We start from the raw sequence: 26,707 nt of genomic DNA on the forward strand, positions 1-26,707 counted from the left end.
ATGAGGCAAAACAGAGTCACAAAATGTTTAGAGGTATGCGTCCCCCGAAACAAGCACTGTCTACAGGTGTCCCCTTGCAAAACAGGTTTGAACTAAATTGCTAAAACCCACACACTAAACAAATGCACATGGGATTCTTTGCAAAGTATTGTCAGGAAGAAATACCAACAGATTCAAAAGTGGCCAGGCTGCTGCAACCAAGGAACAGATGAGAACGAACCAGAGTTAATGTTTTTTTCCAGGGTGGTGGGTGGGTTGAAGGGAAGCGGCAGTGTGAACACGAAAACATCTGTCTCCATTTATCTAATTTGCAACTTTCTCAGGCCCAGGTCAAAGCTCCAGTCCCACAATGTCATTAAAGCCCAATGATTCAGGTGATGCGATCGCCCCACATCAAACAGCTTCCCCCTTCTGGTTTTAATCTCAAATCCCCGAAGGCAACGAGATGAGCCAGTTTTCTCATCGTCAGCCACCGCCACTTCAGAAAGAGTTTGGGTATATGAGAGGGGGGGGGGGGGAGAGAAAGCGCTTACTCTGAGTGCAAGTCGGGCCTTCCCAGCCCTCTTTGCACACACACGTGAAGGAATCTCCACTGACGACACAAGTCCCGCCATTATGACAAGGGTTCGGGAGGCAGCTGCTGTTCCTTGCTGGAAAAAGAAGAGGCAAAACAGAGTTTCTGGCAAAGTTCTCAAAAACGGCACAGAGTTTTAAATCAGGGATGCCGAACCTCTGGCCTTCTGAATGCGAACTGCCCTGAGATGTACGGAAGAAGGGAGGCGTAATAAATTTAATAATAATAATAATAATAATAATAATAATAATTTATTATTTACACCCTGCCCATCTGACTGGGTTTCCCCAGCCACTCTGGGCGGCTTCCAACAAAACATCAAAAATACAGTAAAACATCAGAGATTAAAAACTTCCCTAAACATGGCTCCCTTCAAATGTCTTCTAAAAGTCAGATGGTTGTTTATTTCCTTGACATCTGATGGGAGGGTGTTCCACAGGGCGGGTGCCACCACTGAGAAGGCCCTCTGCTTGGTTCCCTGTAACCTCACTTCTCACAGGGAGGGAACTGCCAGAAGGCCCTCAGAGCTGGACCTCAGTGTCCGGGCCGAACAATGGGGCTGGAGACACTCCTTCAGGTATACTGGGCCGAGGCCGTGTACAAATGTTACAAGGAAATAATGATGCTGAACTCCCGACACCCGCCAGCCCCCAGGTAGTATGGCCACTGGTCAGCCAGGACAGAGAATGGGAGTCCAGTCACACCCAGAGGACCGCAGGTCCCCCTACCCATCAAAATACATTACGATGAGCAGAGCCCACAACCATTTACTAACCGATGTTGCAGGTGGCTCCTTCCCATCCTGTGGGACACATGCACTTGAAGGCATCTCCCTCGTCATAGCAGGTCCCTCCGTTGTTGCATGTGGCTTCGTCACACTGACTGTCGCCTGCAGGCGTGCAAACGGAAAAGCAGGATTAGTTAGAAGCAAACACGCTCCCCCTCAAGCCGTATGTGGAACGGGCTCAGGGCAGACAGGCTCTCTGGGAAATCGTTGCAGAAACAGCTCACCCGTTTCCCTGAGAGTTATAAGCTCATGGTCTTATATAAATTCAAATTCAAATTTATTTATTTACGGCTATTAGCCCATAAAATATGTACAAACCTAAAAGCACAGAAACATAAAAACCAATACATCTAACAACAGAAGGGGAACACCACGATGCAAGGGTGGGTCATTGAGCAGTGACAAATAACAGCTTGGGGCCCGGAAAGATCCAAGGGACGGTTCACAGAAAAAGGAGAACTGGAGACGAGATCCGTCATGCACTCTCATCATAACTGTCCGATTAGTTTTTGTTGTTGATGTTGTTTTTTGGTGGTTTTTGTGTGTGAGATAACCGCATTCAGGAATCTCGCCACCTGCAGAGTTACAGAAGGATCTGTATCCTGCAAAAGCAGTGCGGCATGTGACTCAACAGGCCTGCCAACCAAGCGCAGTAAAGCAGGACCCAGGAATTTAGTCCTGGCTATGCTATGTAAGGGACAGATGAACATTATATGTGGAAGAGATTCAACTGTTTTCCCGTCACACTCGCATAGCGGAGACACCAAACCCTTGGAAAATCTGTGGCTCAGCAGGTTCGATGGAAAAACATTGAACCTTGCACGAATAAATGCAAGTCGGTGTGGTACAGATGAAAGAGATGACATATATGATGGAAGGCCAAGTGGTGGGGTTATTCCATGATACCTGGGGGAGCAGACACCCCCACCCCTGGAGAGGTTGTGTTGATTTTCAATGTCTGCTAATCTTTGCTCGATAAGGCTTTTGGCTGAGCGTAGGTTCATCTTTAAGGAGTCTGCTGGGGAAATTCCGATGCTCAGAAGTTTGGCATGGATTTTTCCTACCCACGGATTAACAAAGTCATCCCGCCAGAGGCACTGAAAGAGGTAATGGTCGGGAAGCCTATGCCAGCTGGACAGCCAGTAGCCAAAGACTCGCTTCCAGATGACAGTCTCCAATGATGCAGTCCTTAGCTCCAGATGTATGGCTGCATTGCTCACACACATAGGGAGTTTCAGGAGGCGACGGAGAAACTGATTCTGCAATGTTCCCAGCGATGTTAAATTGGACCCTGGGGCCCAGAGTGGGGCAGCATAACAGAGGGTGGAAACCACTTTTGCGTGGTACACCTTCAATGCAGAAGGGATGTGGATGGTCTTATATATATATATATTATTAATTTTTCTGTTTTACCATTTAAAGTACTCATTTTCACATCCTTAAGATATCAATGACTTCCCCTCTTATCTTTCCATGGTTCATTTTACATATCATAAATCCCTGCATATTTTACAGAAACTATACCATTCAGTATTCCATTACATCCATCTAAATTTATTTACACTGCTGAAATTATCTCAACACTACCAGCGTTTTCAGCTGTACACAATTATTTTCCCTATATTCAATAAACGTTTTCCAATCTTCTCTAAACGTATGTTCTTTAAATAGCCTTTTTTGACACCTGGGAATTTCAGTCTGAATTATCCCCAACAGAAAGGACTCTGGATTTTTGGGGGGAAAGTACTTTTGAACTTTTTTTTCCAATTCATTATGTACCATTTCCCAATACTCTTTTACCCTTTCCAGCTCATGGTCTTAGAACATGAAGGCCAATCTCACTACATGTACGTGCATTCGAGAACTGGTTCTTGGGAACGGCCGTTTGATTGACAGGAGGCACAGAGACCATGAGCTTTGACATTCCCCCAGTTTATCTGTCCATGTTTGGCACCCGGGAAATAAAGAGAATAATCTTAAGGAAGAACTTTGGCATGTGTGCCTATAACGCATCTAGTTTCGAGCTCCTGATCTGATCCTTTTTTAAAAAAAAAACCCTCAATGTACTTTGGGGGACAGGAAAAATGACACTTCGTTGCACAACGCAGCCAGCCATGAACCACGGCTTGCTGTAAACAATGACTCTGACTTCGCTCCCCTGCCCGGCGCAAGGAAACAAACCACAAAGCTTGGCTCCTCATGATGTCCCAAACCCAAGATTGTGGTTTGCTTTTCCCCAACGAAGCACGATCGCCGAGCCAAGTACACATCTTGGCTTGCTGATCACAATTTGTTTATGGGGAAGAGGGGGAAACAAAGCCACAATCTCAGGTTCTGACATCAAGGTAAGCCAAGCGTTGTGGTTTGTTGTTCCCATTAGGGAAGGAGTGAGACACAGGAGCAAGTGGAGAGGCTGCCTTTTCACCGTGAGCGAGTTTCCGGCGCATGCCAGCGATCGGCCAATGAGGCTATTATAATAAGCCAGCCCCATTCATAGGCCAAACTAGGCACCGCCAAACTTTAGAGGTGGCACCGATTTAGGGTATCTCCCAAAAAAACACTCACGCGAGTGGCAGGTTTTCCCTTTCCAGCCATTTTTGCACTCGCAGAAGAAATCGTTCACCAAGTCTCGGCAAGTTCCTCCATTGTGGCAGGGGTTTTTGCTGCAGTCGTTGATATCTGGAAGGAAGAGGGGGGAGTTAAAGGGAGAAAAAGAAGTGTTGTGGCAAAGGAGCCTGCTTTTATCCTCAGGCATGTCGCAGCCCTCCTTTTGGCCTCCCATCCCAAAGTCTGGATTAAGCGCCTTAATGCCACCGCTGACGTTATCATGTTTATTCTGCACCATACCCCACCGCTCACTTTCAACTTCCCTTGCCAACACACACCACTCTGGCTCCCTCGGAACAAATATAACAGTTAAGCTGAAAGCAAATGAGGCCTTATTACATAATGATTCTGTGTCAAGGCCAAAGGCTAGCAGTTCAGCCCCTCCTCTGTCTCCTCGAAGCAGCACAGAGGAAAAGGGAGATATTTCAGAGATGGGAAACTCTGTGTTTGGATTAGAAGCTAGTCATCATCTCAAAACTAAATGATAGCAAGAGAAAACCTTACAGTAAGGGTTTCTACTGACAGAAGCCTCATAAACCAGGGCTGGTGGATGTTTGGACTCAAATTGTTGGACTACAACACCCATCGTCCTCAAGCACTGCCCATGCTGGCTGGGGCTGATGGGAATTGGAGTCCCAACATCTCGAAGGCACAAAGTTGGGGGAGGCTGTTCTATGATGCCAAGATAGGAGCAATGAGATGTTCTGTCTTTATAGAGGAAAATACATGGATATAAAACATTCAAGCCCTTTATTCAGCAGTACTTGGGCTGGCAAAAAGATCACTCTAGTTTAAGTGACCCATTCCCTTCTGAACTCAAATTACTGGCAGCCAAGGTTTCATCTCGTGTGTCATCCCTAAACGTACATCTTTTTCAACTTTTCAAAACTTCTCCAGAAATATAGTTTAAGCAACTCTAGAGTCACTTAACTCCAGAGTCAAAGGAGCCAGCCAGATCATTTAAGTAGATTGAATGGTTCCATGAACTGTGGCAAGGAAAGCAACTTGTGCTGAGAATGTTACACGCAAGCAGACTGGCAACCCACAAAACATTTAGTCGAGTCGAAAAAGGAATCTGACATACAGAAACTTTCTTCCACTTGGGGAGCAATTTAGATCAGAACAGCCAGCTGTTTTGATTTTTACTGAAGAAAAAGTGTGGTTTGCCAGTTCTAAGATGAGTTTGTGCATCACCACTGTAATACAGGTAATGTTAAAAGGTAAAGGACCCCTGGATGGTTAAGTCCAGTCAAAGACAACTATGGGGTTGCGGCGCTCATCTCACTTTTGGGTCCATAGACAGCTTTCTGGCTAACATGAGTAAACCACTTCTAGTGCAACCAAACACCGTGACGGAAACCAGAGCGCACAGAAACACCATTTACCTTCCCGCTGCGGCCGTACCTATTTATCTACTTGCACTGGCGTGCCTTTGAAGTGCTAGGTTGTGGCAGGAGCTGGGACAGAGCAACGGGAGCTCACTCCGTCGCGGGGATTCGAACCGCCAACCTTCCGACTGGCAAGCCCAAGAGGAATGCAACTCTTCTGTAGCTTATGGTGCTGCATATGCTGCACCCAAATCAAGAACCAAAATCAAGGCAGAGATGGAGAGGGTGCCATCTTGGCTGCAAGTTCTAGAAGGCCTGCTCCCTGTCTGGCAGGCCTCTTTCCACCTAGCCTGGGACGGCAGCGCCCCGATTGATTCCAGCTACAAAAGCTGAGGCCGCTAAGGAGGCCAGCAACCATTTTGGCCGTTTCTTAGTGCAGACCCAGATCACGGAGCCTGAGCTTCCACAGCCGCCATGAACCACCATTGGCAGGACTGGCAGCAACAGCAGCAGATACGTTCTTTGCTCATGATAACATTTAATTCTCTTGCTAATTATGCTGTTTTAAATGTGCATTTTATAATTAGAAATGCTTTCAATGTTCAAGGTTTTCTCGGTTCACTTTGCTGTATTGAACGCGCATTCTGCAGTTAACCTCCTTTGTAATGTTTCATTTTGAAATCTTTTGAGATAATATTTTAGTTTCCTGTTAAGTAGGTTGCTTTGAGTGTATACTTGATATTTGACTTTCTTCAGCAATGTTTTATTATTCAAGTGAAGTAGACTTATAAATCATTGTGGACTTATAAATCATTAAATGTGTCAATATGAATGGAAGTTATAAATATTGCAGCTGCTGTATAAGGGATTACTATTGTGACTGAAATCAATAAGATTTTGCAGAAATAAAGGAAAAAATCAAACCATCAATTCTAGCATGTGGGGACCACCTAAATTATGAACTTTGGTATTTAAATGATTAATATTGGGAATTGTGTTGTAATTTGGCATTGTTATACTGAGGCTATTATTGGATTCTTGAAATTGAAAACTAATAAAAATTATTAGCAATGTTTTATTCTGAAGTTTTACTATGTTGTAAAAGTCTTTTGAGATATAAAGTAGTATCAAAATGAAATTAATATGAATGAATGAATAGGGTAGCATCTTTCTTTTAAGAACACCCATAATAAACACCCATTGCTCCTTAAGATGATCTTTTCAGGACTGCAGTCCAGACAGAGGATGTGAAAAGCATCAACACGAAATGACAGAGTCTCCATCCCTCAACCACCTCCCTTCCAGTAGAGAAACAAAGATCCGCTTACTGGCTTCACAGACAGTGCCTTCCCATCCATCGCTACAAATGCATTTGTAGGAATTGATGCCGTCAATGCACGTGCCGCCATTTTTACACGGGTTGCTCTCGCAATCGTTGATGTCTGCAACAAAATTACAAGAGATGAAGCACAAAAAAGGAAGTTTAGAAAACTGGGGCTGGATGGAGGAGGTGGGTTAACCATTAAACCCAGAGCTTGCTCCGTCTGGACCCAAACTGCAACCCAGTGCAAAAAAAAAAAGACAAGCGAAAGGAGAAGGCTCCTAAAAAAAGCAAGCCAACTCTCCATACCTTAAAAGGTTTGAAAACATTCCTTTAAGACGGCTCATAAAACCCCCCAGAGTAAAATTTGCCATCTACTGCCGGAGGCCTTTTGTATGTTTGTAAAGTTGGCATTAATTTTTTTAAAAAAACATAAACCCAAGGCATGTTCAAGGCTAAATGTAAAGGTAAAGGGACCCCTGGCCATTAGGTCCAGTTGTGACTGACTCTAGTGTTGCGGCGCTCATCTCGCTTTCTTGGTCTAGGGAGCCGGCATTTGTCCGCAGACAGCTTCCGGGTCATGTGGCCAGCATGAGTAAGCCGCTTCTGGCGAACCAGAGCAGCGCACGGAAACGCTGTTTACCTTCCCGCCGGAGTGGTACCTATTTATCTACTTGCACTTTGACGTGCTTTCGAACTGCTAGGTTGGCAGGAGCAGGGAACGAGCAACGGGAGCTCACCCCGTCGCGGGGATTCGAACCACTGACCTTCTGATCTTCAAGTCTTAGGCTCTGTGGTTTAAGCCACAGCGCCACACGCGTCCCTACCTAGGAGCCTCTTAAAACGAGCTTCCTTGAGGCCAAGGGAATACTAGCATCAACTGGCCCACTAAGGAGGAAGCAACGAAATTGCAGCAAAAGTCCAAAAGTGTCCTTGGTGACTGCAGCCAACCTCTGGCTCCCAAGGCCAAACAAGCTGTGGCGTTCAAGGCATTTACACAGGTGGCTGTGGAGAAAGGGAGAGTCGGGTTCCCCCCAAAAGGAGAAACTTACTTTCATGGCAGTAGGTGCCAGTGAAGCCTTTGCTGCATTCGCAAGTGAACTTGCCTCCCGCCTGGCTCTTGCACTTTCCGTGGGGACCGCAGACATTGGAAGAGATGTAGCGGACGCCTTCCGGGGTGCTGTTGGACGCCACGGCAACCGTGCAGCTGTCAATGACTGCAGGGGGAAGGAGACATGGACCCAACATGAGTTCTCGAAAGACCCACGCCGTCCCCGGCCTCCTGCGGGTCGAGGGCTTTCTGCTTTCTCTTAAAACAAGCAGGCCCTATAAAACAGCGGGGCCAGATTTCTTCACCAATGGGAGCCGCATCCCAGCGGCGGGGGGCGCCCCACTCCCATGTGCAAGTATAGGAGACACTGATATGCAACGGCCCCTCTCAGCTAAGCCACAGAGATTAGCTCCTGCCTCGTCCCAACTCAAATTATTAATATGATTGGGGTGGGGGGCGCAGTTGTCTTGTCCTGTGGGCTAGGCAGGGAGGTTTAAACTTCCCCACCTACCCCCCCATCTGAGCTGCCAAAATTCGTGGGGGTCTTGAAAGGTCTAGGAAAAATTGATGGGGCTGAGGTTAGCCACCTGAGGTCTAAAGCAAGCCTTTTTCAAGTACAGTGGTACCTCAGGTTACAGATGCTTCAGGTTACAGACTCCGCTAACCCAGAAATAGTACCTTGGGTTAAGAACTTTGCTTCAGGATGAGAACAGAAAGCGTGCGGCGGAAGCGGGAGGCCCCATTAGCTAAAGTGGTGCTTCAGGTTAAGAACAGTTTCAGGTTAAGAACGGACCTACAGAACGAATTAAGTTCTTAACCCAAGGTATCACTGTACCCAAAAGCCTCAGGGCCACAGCGATTCTACCAAGGAACCACAATACACCATGATGACACAGCTGAGCCATGTGTAAAAGTCCCATTCTGAGCCACGCTTACAAGCCTTGGCCTAACAAGGGTGACATAGTGCTGCAGAATTACTACTTGCCACACACACACACACACACACACACACACACCCCAAAGCCAACACTCTGCAGTTTTTGCCTTCTGTACAACAGAGCTAGGAATACGGTAGTTAAAAGAAGATGCCCTAAAACAGAGTTGTAAAACAGTCTTTGAAGGCACCATCCTTTGTGGACAGTGTTTCAGGGGCCACATACCAAAAGGTGGCTGCAGGAAAGAAAAGGTAATGGACCCCTGGATGGTTAAGTCCCGTCAATGGTGACTATGGGGTTGTGGCGCTCATCTCGCTTTCAGGGCGAGAGAGCCAGCATTTGTCCACAGAACACCATGACGGAAACCAGAGCACCTTCCTGTCGCAGTGGTACCTATTTATCTACTTGAACTGGCGTGATTTCGAACTGCTAGGCTGGCAGGAGCTGGGACAGAGCAACGGGAGCTCACTCCGTCATGGGGATTCGAACCACCAACCTTCTGATAGGCAAAAGCTTAAGAGGCTCAGTGGTTTAGACCACAGCACCAACCACACCTCTTGCTGGCTGCAGGTGGGCACCCACCATGCAGGGTACGATCACAGATCAAGGACAGAGTCAAGCCAGGTGAAATTCTTACAAGAGGGCAGCCCACCTGAGGTTCCCCACAAACCTGCCTTATAGCAGGGGTTGGGGACCCTTGGCCTTCCAGGTGTCGCTAGACAACAACTCCCATCATCCCTGAAAAATGGCTGATGGGATTTGTAGTGCGGAAACACCCAAGGGGCAAAGGTTCCTCACCTCTGCCGTATCGGACCATTTGCCCAGTAGGTGCCAGTTGGCGTTCTCTCCAGGATGTCAAAAAAAGGCGTTTTCCCAGTCCTGACGGAAAGTGTCAGGGATCGAACTCAAGACCTTTGAAGAACAAAGCATCACATTCCGCCAACCTCCCCAGAAAAATAGCAGACCGTGACGTAGTGGACTGGCCAGATGCAAAGCCTACCTTCGCAAGGAGTCGAACGGCAGTGATCCTTGAGGTGCGAGCAGTTCTTTCCCTCGTAATCTTCGGGGCAGTTGCTGCAGAAGTAGTCGTTTTCGTAATTGAAGCACTGCGCCCCGTTCTGGCAAGGGTTGGGCTCGCAATAATCTATGTCCAACTAGGAGGAAAAGGGGAGGCAGGGAAAAAAGAGGCCGCCTTAAGACAAAGGGCTCATTATCATTACACAGCCACAAGCAGGAAGCGGTTACGGAATCTGACCTTTTTATTATTATTATTATTATGATTCCATCGCCCCCGATCACTTGTGTACAGCATACAAAACAACACTTGCCAACTGCACTAAAACGAAAAGTTTATCAAGGAGGGGGCAAAGGTCTAGCATGCAAGAGTTACTGCAATTTTTAATGGCAATTAACTTTCTCAACACACCAGTCCTGAGAAAGTTTATGAAAGAGTACACACGTGAAATGAATTTTATATTCATGAAAAACAACAGAGGTGCTGTATGTAAGGAAACTATAAATGTCAACTGTGAGAACGGACTAAAATCAAGAGAAGGATTAAGAGGAGATTAAAGAGGAAGGAAGCGGTACACAAGGAAGCAATGGGCATATGTTTGCAACAGGAGTGGGGAAACCTGATTGTTTTAGGAAACTGTATTAAATTTATATAATTTGGGCTGATTTGTAATAACTTGGAAAACATGCACTGCAAATTTTCAGTGTACTTTACGGAGCCCTGGGTTTCTCTGCCCCACAGCTATTAAAAAAAAAAAAAAAGAGGGAGAGGGTCCATAGCGCTACTTGGTGAATACAGGTATTCAGGACAGCGGTCGAAGCTTTGGGGCTCTTATCTGGAGCTTGCGTTTCAGCAGCCCTCACCTGACAGACATTTCCAGAGAATCCAGCAGGGCAGAGACACTGGAATCCATTGATTTCATCTTGGCAGTGGCCCCCATTCAAACAAGGGTTGCTTGCACATTCATCGATGTCTCTCTCACAGTGATCCCCTGCATAGCCAAGTGGGCAGGAGCATCGATAACCATTAACCAAGTCCTGGAAAAGGGCACAGAAAGACAATAAAGAAAAACAGTCCGCAAGATTCTGAAGGAGCAGAAACAACTATTTATGTATGCGACGACAGCAGCACAGATACCGCTGGCCCAGGGATGGAAAGACGATAAAGTTCCGACCAGCGACGAATGGCTGATGAACTACGCCGAAATGGCGAAACTGACCAAGAAAACCAGAAACCAGGAAGAGAAGAACTTTAAGGAGGAGTGGGGAAAATTTACAATGTACTTAAGAGAGCACTGTAAACAACTAAAAACATTGGCAGGATTTGAGGAATGCTTGTAATATATGAAGAACTATGGTAAAAATGGGTCATTTGTTTTTAAAAATAAAGAAAATAAGGGAGGCAGTTGAAAAAAGGGGCAGAGGGAAGTCAAAGGATTCAGGGGATCCTAAACGATGATGTTTGAATTCAAATTGGTTATGTAAAACTCAATAAAAATATTTATTAAAAAAAAGAAAAAATAGCAAATCAGTTTGCTTGGCCAATCAGAAGCATTCAACACACACACAAAATGGTTTTGCTTTACATGTGCATAGGATACTGTATAGAGACATAGATTTGCCGGTGGGTGGGATTTAGATTTGAACCCTAGGCTGGAGCCCTGAATGAGAGAGTACTGGTTGTAGAACTGAGCCCAGAATTAAGACAGGTCGAAGCACATTAGTCCAGGTTATTGGTTCCATTCAGACATAAAGCAAAGGATGACTGATTTTTACAGCAAAAGGGCAAGGGGAGAGGTACCCCCTGCCCTAGGTCTATTCTCCTAGTACTCTCTGGCTTCTAGCCATTTTTCTCCCTGGCCATTTCATGTGATTTTCAGTGGTGCCAGGGGGAAAGGGAGCTCAAACAATCTCATCTTGGTAAAAAGCTGGGGTAGTTTTGGTCCGCAAACTTGGTGCATCTCTCAGTGTTAAAAACAAGACAACACACACCCTCCAAACACACACTTTGCATGTGAGCAATAAACACAGCTATTCCCATTACACCTACTTTGACCTTCCACCAAGCTCAGTGGATGGCCATGAGAAAGTCGCTCTCCTCTCAGCCTAGCCTACCTCACAAGATTGTTGGGAGAATAAAAAGGGATGGGGAGTATGCCCCCCCCCAGAGGAAAGGTGAAGAAAATGAAGCCATTCTGGCAGGTAAGCGGGATGCAAATTAATAAGGTAAAGGTGAGGTAAAGGTACCCCTGCCCGTACGGGCCAGTCTTGACAGACTCTGGGGTTGTGCGCCCATCTCACTCAAGAGGCCAGGGGCCAGCGCTGTCCGGAGACACTTCCGGGTCACATGGCCAGCGTGACATCGCTGTTCTGGCGAGCCAGAGCCGCACACGGAAACGCCGTTTACCTTCCCGCTGGTAAGCGGTCCCTATTTATCTACTTGCACCCGGAGGTGCTTTCGAACTGCTAGGTTGGCAAGCGCTGGGACCGAGCAGCGGGAGCGCACCCCGCCGCAGGGATTCGAACCGCCGACCTTTCGATCGGCAAGTCCTAGGCGCTGAGGCTTTAACCCACAGCGCCACCTGCGTCCCCAAATTAATAACAAGATAGTAATTCACTGTATTCCAAAGGGGGGGGGTTACAATGATTTGACAATATCAATTAATATAGTTCTATTTTCACTTTGCATCGTGCAAAATAATTTAAGAGATCATCCAATGACACTGCGAGGAAGGCCACACCCCCGGTAAGTCTTTGGAGAGCCTACAGTGTGCCTGTTGAGTCTCAAATATACACTCATGTTTCTTTTAAAACCTTCAAGGGATCAGATTGTGAAACCTCCTTGTCTCCTTAGCCTCAAGTCCCAGAAGCTTATTCAGGGAGGAATCAGTGCCATGATATTAGAATTGGTTCACTACTATAGCAGTGCTCAAGAAATCCGACTTTCTATGCATTTCAATGCAGACCATGGGCGTAGCCCGGGGGGGAGCTGCCCCCACCTAAATCAATACAAATCAGTAAAATACCCAGCTAACTAAGGTTCTGCCCCCCCCCCCTAAAAAATCCTGGCTACATCCATGATTCAGACCGACCCAATCTGCAACTCCCAATCTCAACATACAATAAGTTATCTGCCAATTTTTACATATCGCTGTTCTTTGCTGTAGTTCTCAGCTCAGAAACCATTTTAAAAATGTGCATTCCGACTGAGGGGAAAAAAAGAACCCTGTTCATTTCGAAATGCGTATTTTAAAGGTGAACTTTCAACCAGGATTTTCAAGTGCGAAGACCAGCAGATTAAACACAGAAGGCGGAATGGGGTAGGTTTCTGGGCAAACACATTCAAAAGCAACATGAATCAGATGCAAGACCGATAGAATGTGGCTGATCCCTATTCTGCAGTACTGATTTCTGTTGAAAACATACATTGCAACCCAATACATTTCTTGGATCAAATCATATACATATCTACCGAGAGTCAAGTCCTGATGAGATCAATATGCTCCTGCATAATAAGTGAATGGAAGACTTAAAACTTGGTCCCTTCCCATTTAACTACGTTAAGACGAGCCTTGCTGATTCAGGCTACTGGCCCACCCAGGACCCTGTTCTTGCAGTGGCCACCCGTGGGTGCCCATGGGAAGCCTGCAAGCAAGAGGCAAGTCCAACAGCGTTCTCGTCACTGCAATTCGCAGCCGCTGCTCTCCGCAACTAATCTGCAACTTACCCTGCAAGTTCCTCCATTCTGACATTGTCCAATGCAGTCGTCAATATCTGCAAGTCAGAAAATAGCATCAATCACATATGGGAGTAGGCGAGCCTTTAGAAAGGCAGCGCACATAGGAAAGGCACGAGAAAGAATTCAAGCGGGCTTCGAAACTCTAGGCTAGATAAATCCCTTTGTCCAGCTTCCTGCATGCTTTCCTCCGGATAAGGCCAGGATAATGGGTGGGAACCCCGAGCCATTCTTACAGTGGAGCTAAGCGGAAAACTTCACATCATTGTTTCAAGCCACCTTATCGGCATATAGCCAGTGCCGTGGACTAATGGGTTTGAGAAAAGGGCCTCTTATTCATGCCAGACGGACTACTCCCTTTCTAAAAACATCGGCTGCCGATGACCACCCTTGCCATTGCTGGCTAATGCCAATGGCTGAGCCTCAAAACTCAGAACACAGGTCACCTCTTGCCCACAGAAACCCAAGCAAAAAAAGCAGTGGTCATTACGTATCAGCATACGGAGGAAAAGATGCCTACTTATATCACAGTTCTGGCCAGTCCAGCCAGGGACACAGTTGCAATAGTAGTTGCCAATCAAGTTCCTGCAGGAATTGGCATTCAGACAAGGTTTGCCCTCACATTCGTTGGCATCTGAAAAGAGAAGAGAGGAGGGGGTGCTGTCAAAGAGAGAGACACAGACCACTCTCTCGTTTTCACAGCACAGTTCGTTAGAAGACAAAACAGTTCCTTCTCGTTTTTAAGCACGCAGGAGTGGATTAGCAAGACTTTAAAAAAAGACGGAGGCGAGGCAATAGTACAGTGGTACCTCGGGTTAAGTACTTCATTCGTTCCAGAGGTCCGTACTTAACCTGAAACTGTTCTTAACCTGAAGCACCACTTTAGCTAATGGGGTCTCCTGCTGCTGCCGCACCGCCGGAGCACAATTTCTGTTCTCATCCTGAAGCAAAGTTCTTAACCTGAAGCGCTATTTCTGGGTTAGCGGAGTCTGTAACCTGAAGCGTATGTAACCCAAGTTACCACTGTACTGGGGGACTTTCAGATTTTATTTTCCCAATTATGGCACTGGCAATCACGGAGTCCTTGGCCTTAATTAAGAGCAACTTTTTAAATTTAAAAAAATACAAAGGGGGAAAAAAGAGGGTGGGAGGGAGAAAGAAAAGAAGGGAGGCAAGGGAGTTGGAGAGTTTCAAAATGACAGAGCATCATCCCCAGTCATTGGGATTAATACTGTTGGATGAAGAATGCAGACAGCTCATTCTTCATGAGATCATCCACAGCTCGGAATGCAGCTGCAAATTCTCCCTCTCCTCCTCTAGTCTGAAGGAGTTAATGTGAACAGAGGGACAAGAATCACTTTCCCACCAGGCTGACAGGGAGGTGGGGGGGGGGGAGAGAGGTGGGAGAGGCAGCAAAAGGACACCCTGTCTTAAGAAGAAGAAATGTCAGCAGGAGTCATAGGAACACTCATCACAGCAGATCCTGCAAATAAGTCTCCAGGCGGATAAGCTCTGCTGCAGCAAAGAGCCTTGTGGAATCTTAAAACTACTTATTTCAGATCCACGCCCTACATTCAAAGCACTCTTACACCAACTTCAAGAGTCAGGGCTTCCCCCTGCTCCCCAAAGAATCCTGAGAACAGCAGTTTGTTAAGGGTGCCGAGAGTTGTTAGGAGAGCTACAATTCCCAGCACCCTTAAACTACAGCTCCCAGGATACTTCTGGCTTGGGAAGGCAGGGAAGTACAGTCATACCTTGGATCCCGAACGCTTCACGGGTCGAGCGTCTAAGTGAGTGTTTGCGAACGTTCTTTGGAACCCAAACGCCTGACGGGGCTTCTGATTGGCTGCAGGAGCTTCCTGCAGCCAATCAGAAGCCGCACTTCGGTTTCCAAAGGTTTGGAAGTCGAACAAACTTCCAGAATGGATTCCGTTCAACTTCCAAGGTACGACTGTAGTTTGAGAGCAACTTAAACCTGAGCTGTGACCTAAACTTGTGGCATAAGCCTTTGTGGATCGCGGTCCCTTTCACCAGACGTGTGACATTTCCAAATTAAATAATAGGGGCTCGCATGAGCGGCAAAGGATCGCTGCAGAAATGACTCTGCAGTCTAAAAGTTGATGGCGGGTAGCTGAGGACATGGTCCTCGATCAGAAGGTTCGTACAAGATTCAGCTAAGGCTCTTCACAAGTTTCTTTGCACATGCATCCAGCTCTCAACAAACACAATCTTGTTGTGCTATGCTATGGAGCCACTCCACTGACATACAGCCGGTGTCTCCTGTTATAGCAGCTTTTGGGGGGAATGGTAGAAGCAAAGCCATGGGGCCAGGCCAGCATAGTCACCAAAACAGCTTACAGGAGGAAACTGCAGTCATGGAAAGACCAAGTTCACGAACTGGGTTCTCTGCACGAATGCTGCTTTGGGGACTATCGGTATGAGGGAAAGAAAATGTGGGATGCTCTACTGATGCCACACTGAAACATTTGCCCATTGTCCCCATATAAGAGCCACCCAAAGTGGCTGGGACAACCCAGTCAGATGGGCAGGGTAGAAATAATAAAATCACGGTTATTATGAAGAGCAATAGAGAAGACTGCTGCGATTTAGACACAGAAAGGCAAGAAGAAGCCCAGAGACTCCCATGCCTTATATGCATTTGAAACACAGTGGATCAGGCAGTTATACCATTTACCCTTTATACCATTTACGGCAAAAGTTAATAATGTCAATTAGAATCCCATGCACTGAAAGAGAGAGGGACGGAGATCACTGTCATTCTTTAAAAGATCCCAGGTATTCCACTCCCGGCGGAAGCGTCCCCAGTGGCTTCAAAAGCACGGGCTGAGCCTGAATAATGTCAAGGTCGCAAACATTCCTCAGCACGAAGCACGCAGCGACAGGTGTCCCTAAATCTGGAGCAAGTTCTCCAATTCCTTATTTCCCCTTCCATAAATCTACGGTCCAATACTTACCAATCTGACACGTTTTGCCAGTCCACTGAGGTGGGCAAATACATTTAAACCCATCAACCAGATCCTGGCAGGTCCCTCCATGGCCACAGGGGTTTGGAGAGCAGTCGTCAATATCTACCGAGAGAGATTTCACTTTAGTATGCGTGTCTCAGCATCATCAAGAGCAGTCAGGCTGGCAGCCACACTAGGCACAGGCCCAAAGCCATTGCTATAGTCAGAAAAGTGAGGCAAACGCTGTAGAGAATGCAGAAGAGCAAGCTACTTCTGATGTTCCAACTCCAATGAGATTACCCACAAGGGCCTGCAGTACTTAGGCAGGGGGAAGTTTCCCTAGCCCTATCCAGTATGAAACCATGGCTCCCGCTTTTCATTCTCCTCCCCAACCCATCCTGCAGTTGCAGCTCCAGCAATGCTTACACATTTTGATCATCTGAAATACGTTCATGCGCAGACAGAACAGCACTTTCACAACTGAGCAGCCTTTAAAGCAGTATTTCCCAAACTTGGGTCTTCGGTTGTTTTGGGACTACAATTCCCATCATCCCTGACCACTGGTCCTGCTAGCTAGGGATGATGGGAGTTGAAGTGCAAAAACAGCTGGAGACCCAAGTTTGGGAAACGCTACTTTCGAGAAAAGATGTCAGCCAAGCCATTTTTGCCCTTGCCCTCAGAGAGAGAGACGACTAGCCCGACAAGGCTATCCAGGTAAAATATCCATTTGTGGACGTTCACAAAGGACCATTCAGACTTCCAGATTCGAGGGGCAAGACATTTGGGATAGCGAACTGGAATTGTCAAAGATCTGAAGGCCCAGCATGCAAATTTCAAGGAGAGAGCAGAAAGCTGAAGCGTATTACAAGTCCAGGCAGAAATTTCATCTGACCATTAGAAACCACAGAGAAAAGCCAGCACAGCAGTTTGGGTTCAGCAAGCTTCGAAGCTTTTGCTAAGCTGGGAAATTCTTGTCCACTTACTGAGTGTGCAGGTTGGTGCCCCCCAGCCTGGAGCACAGACACACTCAAATCCCGTCGAGGTTTCGAGGCAGCTTCCTCCGTTGTGGCAAGGATCCGAAAGGCAGGCGTGTTCCGCTGCAGCAAGAACAGAATCCTCTTCAGCTTGGCCAATGCCGGTGACACAGACAACCTCATTTTTTAAAAAATCACCTGTCCTACTTTCCCTGTCCCCTCCATCTCTTGGGCTCTGAGCCAGTGGGGAACACAGTGCCTAAAACTCCCGACAGAGGCTAGGTTTAGATGGGGAAAGCATCTATTTGAGGGCTGAGCCATCTGCCGGCTGCTGTCTCCCTTTCCAAGCAAGTAGCTCATACTTGCTTAAGGCAGATTTGCCTCATCTCATGGCGACCGTATTAAAGGTAAAGGTAAAGGTACCCTTGAACATTAGGTCCAGTTGTGACCGACTCTGGGGTTGCAGCGCTCATCTCGCTTTATTGGCCGAGGGAGCCGACGTACAGCTTCAGGGTCATGTGGCCAGCATGACTAAGCCGCTTCTGGTGAACCAGAGCAGTGCACGGAAATGCTGTTTACCTTCCCGCCGGAGCGGTACCTATTTATCTACTTGAACTGGTGTGCTTTCGAACTGCTAGGTTGGCAGGAGCTGGGACCGAGCAACGGGAGCTCACCCCATCGCGGGGATTCAAACCACCGACCTTCTGATTGGCAAGCCCTAGGCTCTGTGGTTTAACTCACAGCGCCACCCGTGTCCCTATTGGCAACTGTATTATCCCCTACTAAACAGAGATAAAGCATACCCAGACAGGACACTTTAGGGATGCCCACGAGTCACAATGTAAACCTTTCTTGAGCAAAGTTAACTCGTACATGCCAGATATCATTGGCAGAACCAAAGACACATCCGAGGACCTGAACAGCTCAACAGCAGAACTATGTGTGCCAGCTGTAACTCCAACCTATTCTCCCTCTCTCCAAAACAAAATTGGTCAGATGCAACAATTCTGTCCCCAGGATGTCCTCATTACTGCTTGCTTCCCGATTTTCGCTCTCTCCTGACCATCTCTCCAGCACAGCCCAGGGCGCATAGCCACCAAAAGCAGCCAAACCAACCAAATGCAGAGATCCTTACCGATTTCGCAGTTCTGTCCCGAGTAACCCTCTGGGCAGGAGCACTGGTACTTGTCCGGTCCGGTGTTGCTGCACGTTCCCCCGTTCAGGCAAGGCGGGTGAGTTCCACAATAGTTGAGATCTGCAAGGGACCGTCCGGAAAAATGAGAAAGGAGCTGCCTTCCGGGTGAGGGTTTGCAGAGCGCTTCGACCGCCGCCCCACAACCGAGCCAGAGGCCAGCGTTACAAAAGGAGAGGGGTTCCCCCCCCCCCCGCGGTGCATCCATGACCTGCAGCTCCCCCCCCCCTTCGCCGCCTCCCTCAACCTCCCTCATGTTTAACTAGCATTTCAAAGCTGCCTCAAGTGTACCTTTATTGCAGAACTGGCCACCCCAGTTGGTTTCGCAGAGGCATTGCCACGGTTCGTTGCAAGTTCCATGGACACAGCCTGGGTGAGGAATGCACTTGTCACAGTACTGACCTTGCCAACCGTACTGACACCTTCAAAGAGAGAAAGGGAGAGGGGAATTAGTCGCTCGAAAAGAAAGAAATAGGGCCGACAAATCCTTATTCATTCATTTATTTATTTGGGGGGAATTACAGTGGTACCTCGGGTTAAGTACTTAATTCATTCTGGAGGTCCGTTCTTAACCTGAAACTGTTCTTAACCCGAGGCACCACTTTAGCTAATGGGGCCTCCTGCTGCCACTGCGCCGCCGGAGCACGATTTCTGCTCTTATCCTGAAGCATAGTTCTTAACCTCAAGCACTATTTCTGGGTTAGCGGAGTCTGTAACCTGAAGCGTATGGAACCTGAAGCATATGTAACCCAAGGTACCACTGTACTTGATTTTACAAGTAAAAAATTACAACAATACAACCATACACACCCACTTTTACGGATTCCTCCAAATCTCTGGACTTCTCCCCTCCCCTCCATGGTTCCTATTTTTAAACCATTTCTACTGCATCTTTTCCAACAATCTCTATTTGATATAACTCCATTGTCTCCATAGTACTTGCTACATTGCAAGCGTTATTGCAACCCCTGCCAATGTTTTCATCTGCTTACAGTGGTCTCAAAGATAAATTATAATTTTTTCCCCATCCTTTGTTAAAAGTTTTGGTCTTCTTGGTTCCTGAGCTTTGCAGTCAGTTTTGTCATTTCGGGATAGTCCAACAGTTTAATTTGCCATTCCTCTCTGGCAGGGACTTCCATTTCTGAGCTAGTAGCATCCATGTACAAATCCTTATTTTTATTTTAAGATTTAAAGAGAAGCCTTCCCCCACTCCCTGCTCAGAAAAAAAAAAGGGAGTATTTGGTGGTTTCTTGTAAACAAACCAAGTTTTTTGTTTCCCCTCTAAGGTCTCTCAAGACACAACCTATTCTCAGAAAAGAATAACTGTTCTGGGAGCCCCAGTGTGGTGCCATGGAAGACAATACTGTTCTGAAACTCACACAAATGGGAGGGAAGGGAGAATGGGTGCAGGCATGCTATAGATCAATCCCTGGGGTTTGACAAATGAATTAATAAAACAGGGGCAAGGAGGATAGGAGAGAGGAAGAATGAGGATTCTCCCAAGGATTCTCATGAATACAAGGGCTTAAGGATACTTGAGCAGAAAGAAAAACAAGCCAACCAATATAGAACAGCAAAGTTACTAGAGAATTTCCTCTTGGACCGCAACTCAGTTTGCTTGGGGTTTTTTTTTGGGGGGGGGGGGAGAAATCACATGTTCAAACTAGGAGGACAGGAAGCATCTTCTTTCAAGAGAGATATTAATCTGGCAGCAGTCAGAAGATAGTTAAAAGTCGACTGATGTTTCCACTTTGATAACATATAGCTGCATACATAATAAATCAGTTATGTGCTTAAAGAATATCTATATTCATCTGACATTTTTTCTCTCCGCCAGATAATTTCAACCTAGCGAACCCAATTTTTATCCGAAGTTTGGCTCAAGTGCCTGTGTTTATGTTCTGAACGTATTACTTTAAGCTCAAGAAGCCAGGCTGGTGTAACAAAGCAAGAGATGTAATCTGTTATCCGAAAAGCTCCCCTCCTCAAATGCAAACACAGGGCATTAAGGAAAACCTCCAGTTTAAATACATTCCACACTGAGACACTGCCATTTTTATTTGAAGCGAAGAATATGAAGGGGAGGGTGGGGGTGGGGGAACAGACAAGAAAGGTTGAAAGCATGAAATTGTGGGTTAACTGCAAAGTTCACTTCATTACTGGGACCTGGGAAGAAGTGATCACCGGCAATTGCTTGCTAAGCTGGCCCTAACTTATTAAAATAAACCTTTCCATCCAAGCCAGTTGGGCTTTCGGTTTTCAAAAACTCTGCCCAGCAAATCCTTGTCATGGGAAAAGTGATAGGGATCTTTCCAAGGGCTAATTGCTTGCAGCAACTTTTAACTCTCCACCTAAAAACCTCAGACAGCAAGCCACTCCCCTAATTAATTTTACAGAACAAGGGAGGGAGAGAGAGAGAGAGAGAGCAGTTCAGAGCCTCTGGATATATTCAATAAAAGAGAAATATTAAAATATATCTGTTGGAAGCCCAATTGGCAGTCATCTCTGTGGGCAAGACAGAGCAAAGGGGAATGACCCTCCCCCCGACCTTTTTGATATGGAAGTCACAAAGAATACAAAAATTATAGATTCTTTTGTCAGCCTGAACTCTGCAAGCATTAAACAGAAGTGTGGACAAGCAGAGAGTCAGTAGCCTTCGCAGTACACCCTGCTCAGAGATGGAGGAGCAATCATTTCTTTACAGCAGGCATGTTCAAAGTCCGGCCTGGGGGCCAAATCCTAAAAACAGCTCAACAACTTTGGGATAAAATCCTAAAATAAGCTCAACAACTTCAATCAAAAAGCTCAACAACTTTGGGGCAAAATCCTTTAAAAAAGCTAAACAACTTTGGCCGGCCCTCACTTCATCAAATCTGGCCCTCTTTGAAAAAAGTTTGGACACCACCGCTTTACAGGGTCTCCAAACGCCCACCCACCCCCGAAATTCTACTTTTAAATGCTAGGCACAGCCCATCTTGATAGATCGGTTCCAAAGAAGCAAACGCCAGCCAATTTAAGAAAGAAAGCAAAAAAACAAACAAAGCAGTGCTAATTTTAGCCCGAAGCATTTATTAAGTCTTTCTGCGTTAACAACATAACACAATCGCATTCTCATGCGGAGAAGCCTGGCTCACATACAGGGCTTTAATTTTTATTTTTTTAAAAATCAGACCATCTTCTTCTGCTGCGAGTGGCTTCCAAAACGAAATTTGGGGCAGGGGTGGGGAGGGAGTCAGACTCTTCTATGCGTTCTTGTTTCAGATCTAGCCGGTTTTGAAAATTCTTATTTTTAAACGATCACATTTGCAACATTAAAGAGACTGTGACTCATTCCCTGACCCCCCCCCTCCCCAAACTTAATGGAAAAAGAGTTATAATCTTGTTTCCCTCCGAGTCCAAGAATATAATTGAGGCTGGGGTATCAGTAAGGACAGCAACATCGCTGGAGAACTTTGCAAAGGAAGTGTGGGAAAATTGCACCTTAAGTAAATAAGGGCACTAGAGCATGTCTGGGCAGAGAGTGGGAGGTGAGAGACAGAGGAAGGCTTGAACTCTGGAAACAAAGCCTGTTGTTCTGGCTAGCGAGGAATGTGGGCAAACCCCATAAGGCACTTTCAGATGGATGACAGAAGCACAAATCTCTGGGAGCTCTGGCTCCAGCTCAGGCAGCAAGCTGGTCTCCGGCCCAGACAAAAATGGGGGCGAACAAAACACTGCAGCCCAACCGAAACACACAACACACACATACACAAAAGCCTCTCTTCTGTTATCAGGGCTGGTCAGATTTTTACATCGCCCTTATCTAGGAGTGATTCATGTATGTTCTCAAGGGTTGGAAAGAAGCGGGCCTTACCAAGTTTGCAGAGCGGAGGAGCAAAGCAAACCCCCCATTTTGGAAAGGCACGCCATAAGGGTTCAAGCAGATCTCAGCTCCTTTGGCGTGCTCAAGTTGCGCACACAACATGCATGCCCCAAACATGCTCCATTTCAAAGCACGTAACCTGAGCTCTGTCGCCTGAGGTGCCATTTGGATTTGGGCAGAGTGCCACAAGCGCAGCAGGGATATGCCAGGGGAGCGGCTGAAATGAGGCAGAGCTGTCCGAGTGTGGCACAAGATGGGGAGGCCACCTCCAAAAGTCACCTATGCTACAAGGAACCATCGACAAACCAGCTTTCTGCCAGCCCCAGGACCAGCGTAAGAAAATTGCCTGATCTCCCCAGCTGGGTGAGGGAAATCAAAAATCTGTATGCATTGCCACCAGTGTTTGAACCCATGCGAAGACCGTGATTTTGGTGACAGGGCATGGGGCTACAGCAATCTGGTTTCGGGTGAGGCACACTCACAAGAGTGAATGCTACCGGGACGGGCTGGGGACTATGGGGAAAAGGCTTTTTGCATGAAAAACACACACACATACACACTGAGGTCCAGCGCCGAGGGCCTTCTGGCGGTTCCCTCGCTGTGAGAAGCCAAGTTACAAGGAACCAGGCAGAGGGCCTTCTCGGTAGTGGCACCCGCCCTGTGGAACGCCCTCCCACCAGATGTCAAAGAGAAAAAGAACTACCAAACTTTTAGAAGACATCTGTAGGCAGCCCTGTTTAGGGACGCTTTTAATGTTTAATAGGTTACTGTATTTTAGTGTTTTGTTGGAAGCCTCCCAGAGTGGCTGGGGAAGCCCAGCCAGATGGGCGGGGTATAAATAATAAATTATTGTTATTATTATTATTACCTAAGAACATTAGTCCCCTTTGGACTGCAGACAACCAACCAACACCATATTCGAACATATACACAAGTCAGGGCATTGTTCCAGTTAGCTCATAGAATTGTAGGCGGGTGAAAGGTGATGTAAGTCCAACCCCTGTGATGCAGCCAATTCTGGGTGGGCTTGGGTCACCGTCTACCCTGAATGACAGCAGTTCTCCAGAACCTTAGACACAGAATCCACTCCGAGCAATACCTGGAGAAGCTAGGAAATGAACTCAAGACCAAGGAGATGCTGTGACGCTGGCACAACCACAACCCTAGGGATGGGGACACAGGTGCTGTGGCACATGACTGCCGCAACGATGTCTCTCCAAGACCCCCCTCTGCTATATGCGAATATTGCGTCTCGTCTGAGCTGTTGCTCGAAACGTTTGAACCATCACATCCAGCCACGGGGAGCGGCAGCACCACAGGGGAAGCGCCCCCTTGCCCATGCAGGCAAGTGCTCAGACACTGGCAAAGGGAGGTGTGCCACCCCAAATACTACACAGACTCATAAGCATTTCTTCCAGGCAGAATTGCAGCCTGCAGCAGCATGCACAACCAAGGCACATAACACAGGGGCTTTCAACCAGTGTGCCGTGGCACCCTGGGGTGCCGTGAATGATGGTAAGGGGTGCCGCGGGCATATTGGCCTCTGTCCTTCTTTTCTTCTCTCCCTCCTCTAATGCCCTCTCGTGTCTCTGCATGGCTGTTTGTTGCAGCAGCCCTGGCTACAAGCATCCCAGGTGAATGGTGCCTCTGGGGCTGGCCGGGGGGTGGGGTGCTTCCCTGGCCCCTGTGGGGCAGTGTGAGGAGGCAACGCTCTTTGGGGCAGCAGCCGTCCAAAGGACTCCCAAGGAGAGGGGAGAGGAGAGGAGGCTGAGGGAACACTCCACAAGGGAGGGTGTTCAAAAAAGGGTAAGGGGCTGCCGGCTCTGCAGGCAAGTTGTGACATAACTGGGCTCCCGAGCCCCACAGGGGTGCCGCAGAAAGAATGTACAGTGGAACCTCGGGTTAAGTACTTAATTCGTTCCGGAGGTCCGTTCTTAACCTGAAGCACCACTTTAGCTAATGGGGCCTCCCGCTGCTGCCGGAGCACGATTTCTGTTCTCATCCTGAAGCAAAGTTCTTAACCTGAGGTACTATTTCTGGGTTAGCGGAGTCTGTAACCTGAAGCATCTGTAACCCGAGGTACCACTGTATTTACTCCTAGGGCTGGACAACTCCCTCCTTCCCACACCCACTGTCCCTAAACCTTCCCTGTTTAAGGCTTTGTATTTCATCGCACGACAACAGGGTGGATTCACCACTCTGGGTCTGCGGAACTCAGCGTCGCAGGACGTAGCAGAGGAAGCAGACGCCGGAACTGGGCTCAAAGGACTGGAGAAGCTCGGCCTGGTTGGGTGACAGCCCACGTTTCTGTGTCCAGTTCTGTGTCCAGCAAAGTGGGGAATCCAACCCCTGAGAATTAAATTCTACCCTGTGGGATCTGTGACACCATAGCAGGCTGCATGAGCTAAGAAGGTTGATGCTTATGCAAGAGACAGATAATTACGCTGGCCTTAAAAAAATAAAAACAAAGCAGTGGCCTTATACAAACAAGGATTACATAACACCAACATCATCCAGAAACCCTACCTGGATACGAAAGCGAAAACCGATTATTAGAAATACATGCAGATGAGATTCTTGGCTTTCTAGCTGGATCCCTTATACTGTCTGGCTATATACAAGCTCTGCCTCTCTCTCCCTCCCTTTCTCCTTGTCTGCTGGCCAAAAGAGAAGAGACTTCAACTTCAAAAGACTACGGCAAAGGACTCTGCCTTCATCGGTATCTACAGACAAGATTCCATCCAAGCTATTAACCTCTCATCACTCCCAAGTCTGGCTCCCAAGACCAGAGGAACCAAGAGGCTGCATTAATCCTATTCTAAAGAATGCTCAACTTTTGCCTATTGATGGGGGACAAAGTTGAGGGAATGGGGAGGGAGGGATGAAAGCAAGTCATGTAATTAAACACACTATAGAGGAAAATGCCTCGATCAGCAGATTTTGCACACAGAGGGGGGAAAAGGTTTGCGAAGAATTTCGGCCGCAGCTCATTGCGAAACATCCACAAATGCATTCGGCCTCTCGCCTCCATGCCCAACACGGAGAGATGCTGGGCATTTTGAGTGAGGGAAACGTTTCACCTCACTGACGCCGGGAATGGAGAACACGCAATTAAACATTTCATAATGCAGCGGGAAGAAGGGGTAGCGTTTCTTTCTTCCTCGCTCCCTCCCTCCCCCCGGCTAGACAGCCCCCTGTTTAATTTGAAAAGTTACGACTGCTTAGCCAAAGATTTGTTTGGTTTACCTGCACTCTCCGGGAATTTTGCAAGAACCGTGTTTGGGGCTGCAACCCTGACGACAGATGGCTGTGGAGAGAAGAAGGGGGAGATTAGAAGGGTGGGTTTGGGGTCCCCCCCCCCGAACAGCACAAGAGACCTTTTCCCTGGATTCTCGCCCCTCGTGGGAACGTTTTAATCTCCCGCTAGTACTGTAATCCTACCAAATCCAAGGTTTAAACAGGTCCCTTGGATCAAGTCTACTGGAAGAGAAACTAGGGTAGGTAATGTCTAATGACAGCAACCCCATCATCCCTGGAGCAGAAATTTAAGTCCCGTTTTCAAAAGCCTCCCGTGATGTGCGAAAAACTCTCTTTCCAACATATACGTTATAAGTCTCCACGTTTTCTCAGGAAGAGAGCCCATTCCCTTTCAAAAGAGCCAAAATGTTCTACGCAGATCCACCCCTACCTTCTCCTCATTGCAAACCGATTTGCATTTGAAAGTGAAAAGGCACAGCCCCACAGCTGAGTGTTATTTAGGATGCAGGCTCATAACCAAAAAAGAACCTTTCTCTTGAGCAAGCACCTTTCTCTTGAAGCTTCACTATCAGAAAAGAAGGAACCTTGCTTCTTCACACTATGAAACGTATCTGATTTACTGTCATGTAGCGGCCTTATACCAGGGATGGGAAATTTGTGGCCCTAGGGATACTGTTGGGACTACAGGTCCCATCAGCCCCTGCTGCATGGCCAGGGATGATGGGAGTTCTTCTGCTAGGCCTCCATTCTTACCTGCATCTTGTTTCCAATTATGACTGGCAGAAAGTAGATGACTGCTAAGCTACATGGACCAATTGCCTGACTCAGTAGAAGATGGATTCCTCAAGTACAACTCTGAATACTTCCATCTCAGTCTCCACTATTCAAAAACCTCTGTTATATTGAGCCGCGAAATCAGTTTTCCCTGAACCTGGGGTCTCCAGCTGTTTTTGGACTACAACTCCCATCATCCCTGACCACTGGTCCTGCTAGCTAGGAATGATGGGAGCTGTAGTGCAACAAAAGCCAGAGACCCAAGTTTGAGAAACACTGCACTAAATTGAGGTTGCAAGACCCATTATCATGCATCGTTAAATGAGGC

At 47.2% G+C, this 26,707-nt stretch overlaps 1 protein-coding gene across 1 annotated transcript in view; it reads right to left on the bottom strand.

Annotated features, from left to right (window-relative positions):
• Positions 1-26,707, bottom strand: part of JAG1 (jagged canonical Notch ligand 1) — a 69,329-nt gene that overhangs the window by 12,630 nt on the left and 29,992 nt on the right. Inside the window, exons 5-18 of the mRNA XM_083730040.1 lie at positions 25,594-25,654; positions 18,777-18,907; positions 18,429-18,548; positions 17,303-17,416; positions 16,329-16,442; positions 13,874-13,987; positions 13,345-13,391; positions 10,482-10,655; positions 9,604-9,757; positions 7,670-7,834; positions 6,625-6,738; positions 3,927-4,040; positions 1,350-1,463; positions 534-650 (exon numbers count right to left, since the gene is read on the bottom strand). Coding sequence (XP_083586166.1) covers positions 534-650; positions 1,350-1,463; positions 3,927-4,040; positions 6,625-6,738; positions 7,670-7,834; positions 9,604-9,757; positions 10,482-10,655; positions 13,345-13,391; positions 13,874-13,987; positions 16,329-16,442; positions 17,303-17,416; positions 18,429-18,548; positions 18,777-18,907; positions 25,594-25,654 — 1,653 coding nt within the window. The remainder of the gene's footprint in view (positions 1-533; positions 651-1,349; positions 1,464-3,926; positions 4,041-6,624; positions 6,739-7,669; positions 7,835-9,603; positions 9,758-10,481; positions 10,656-13,344; positions 13,392-13,873; positions 13,988-16,328; positions 16,443-17,302; positions 17,417-18,428; positions 18,549-18,776; positions 18,908-25,593; positions 25,655-26,707) is intronic.

The sequence above is a fragment of the Podarcis gaigeae genome (assembly GCF_964106915.1).
Source record: "Podarcis gaigeae genome assembly, chromosome: 3".
In the NCBI taxonomy this organism is placed as follows: domain Eukaryota; kingdom Metazoa; phylum Chordata; class Lepidosauria; order Squamata; family Lacertidae; genus Podarcis; species Podarcis gaigeae.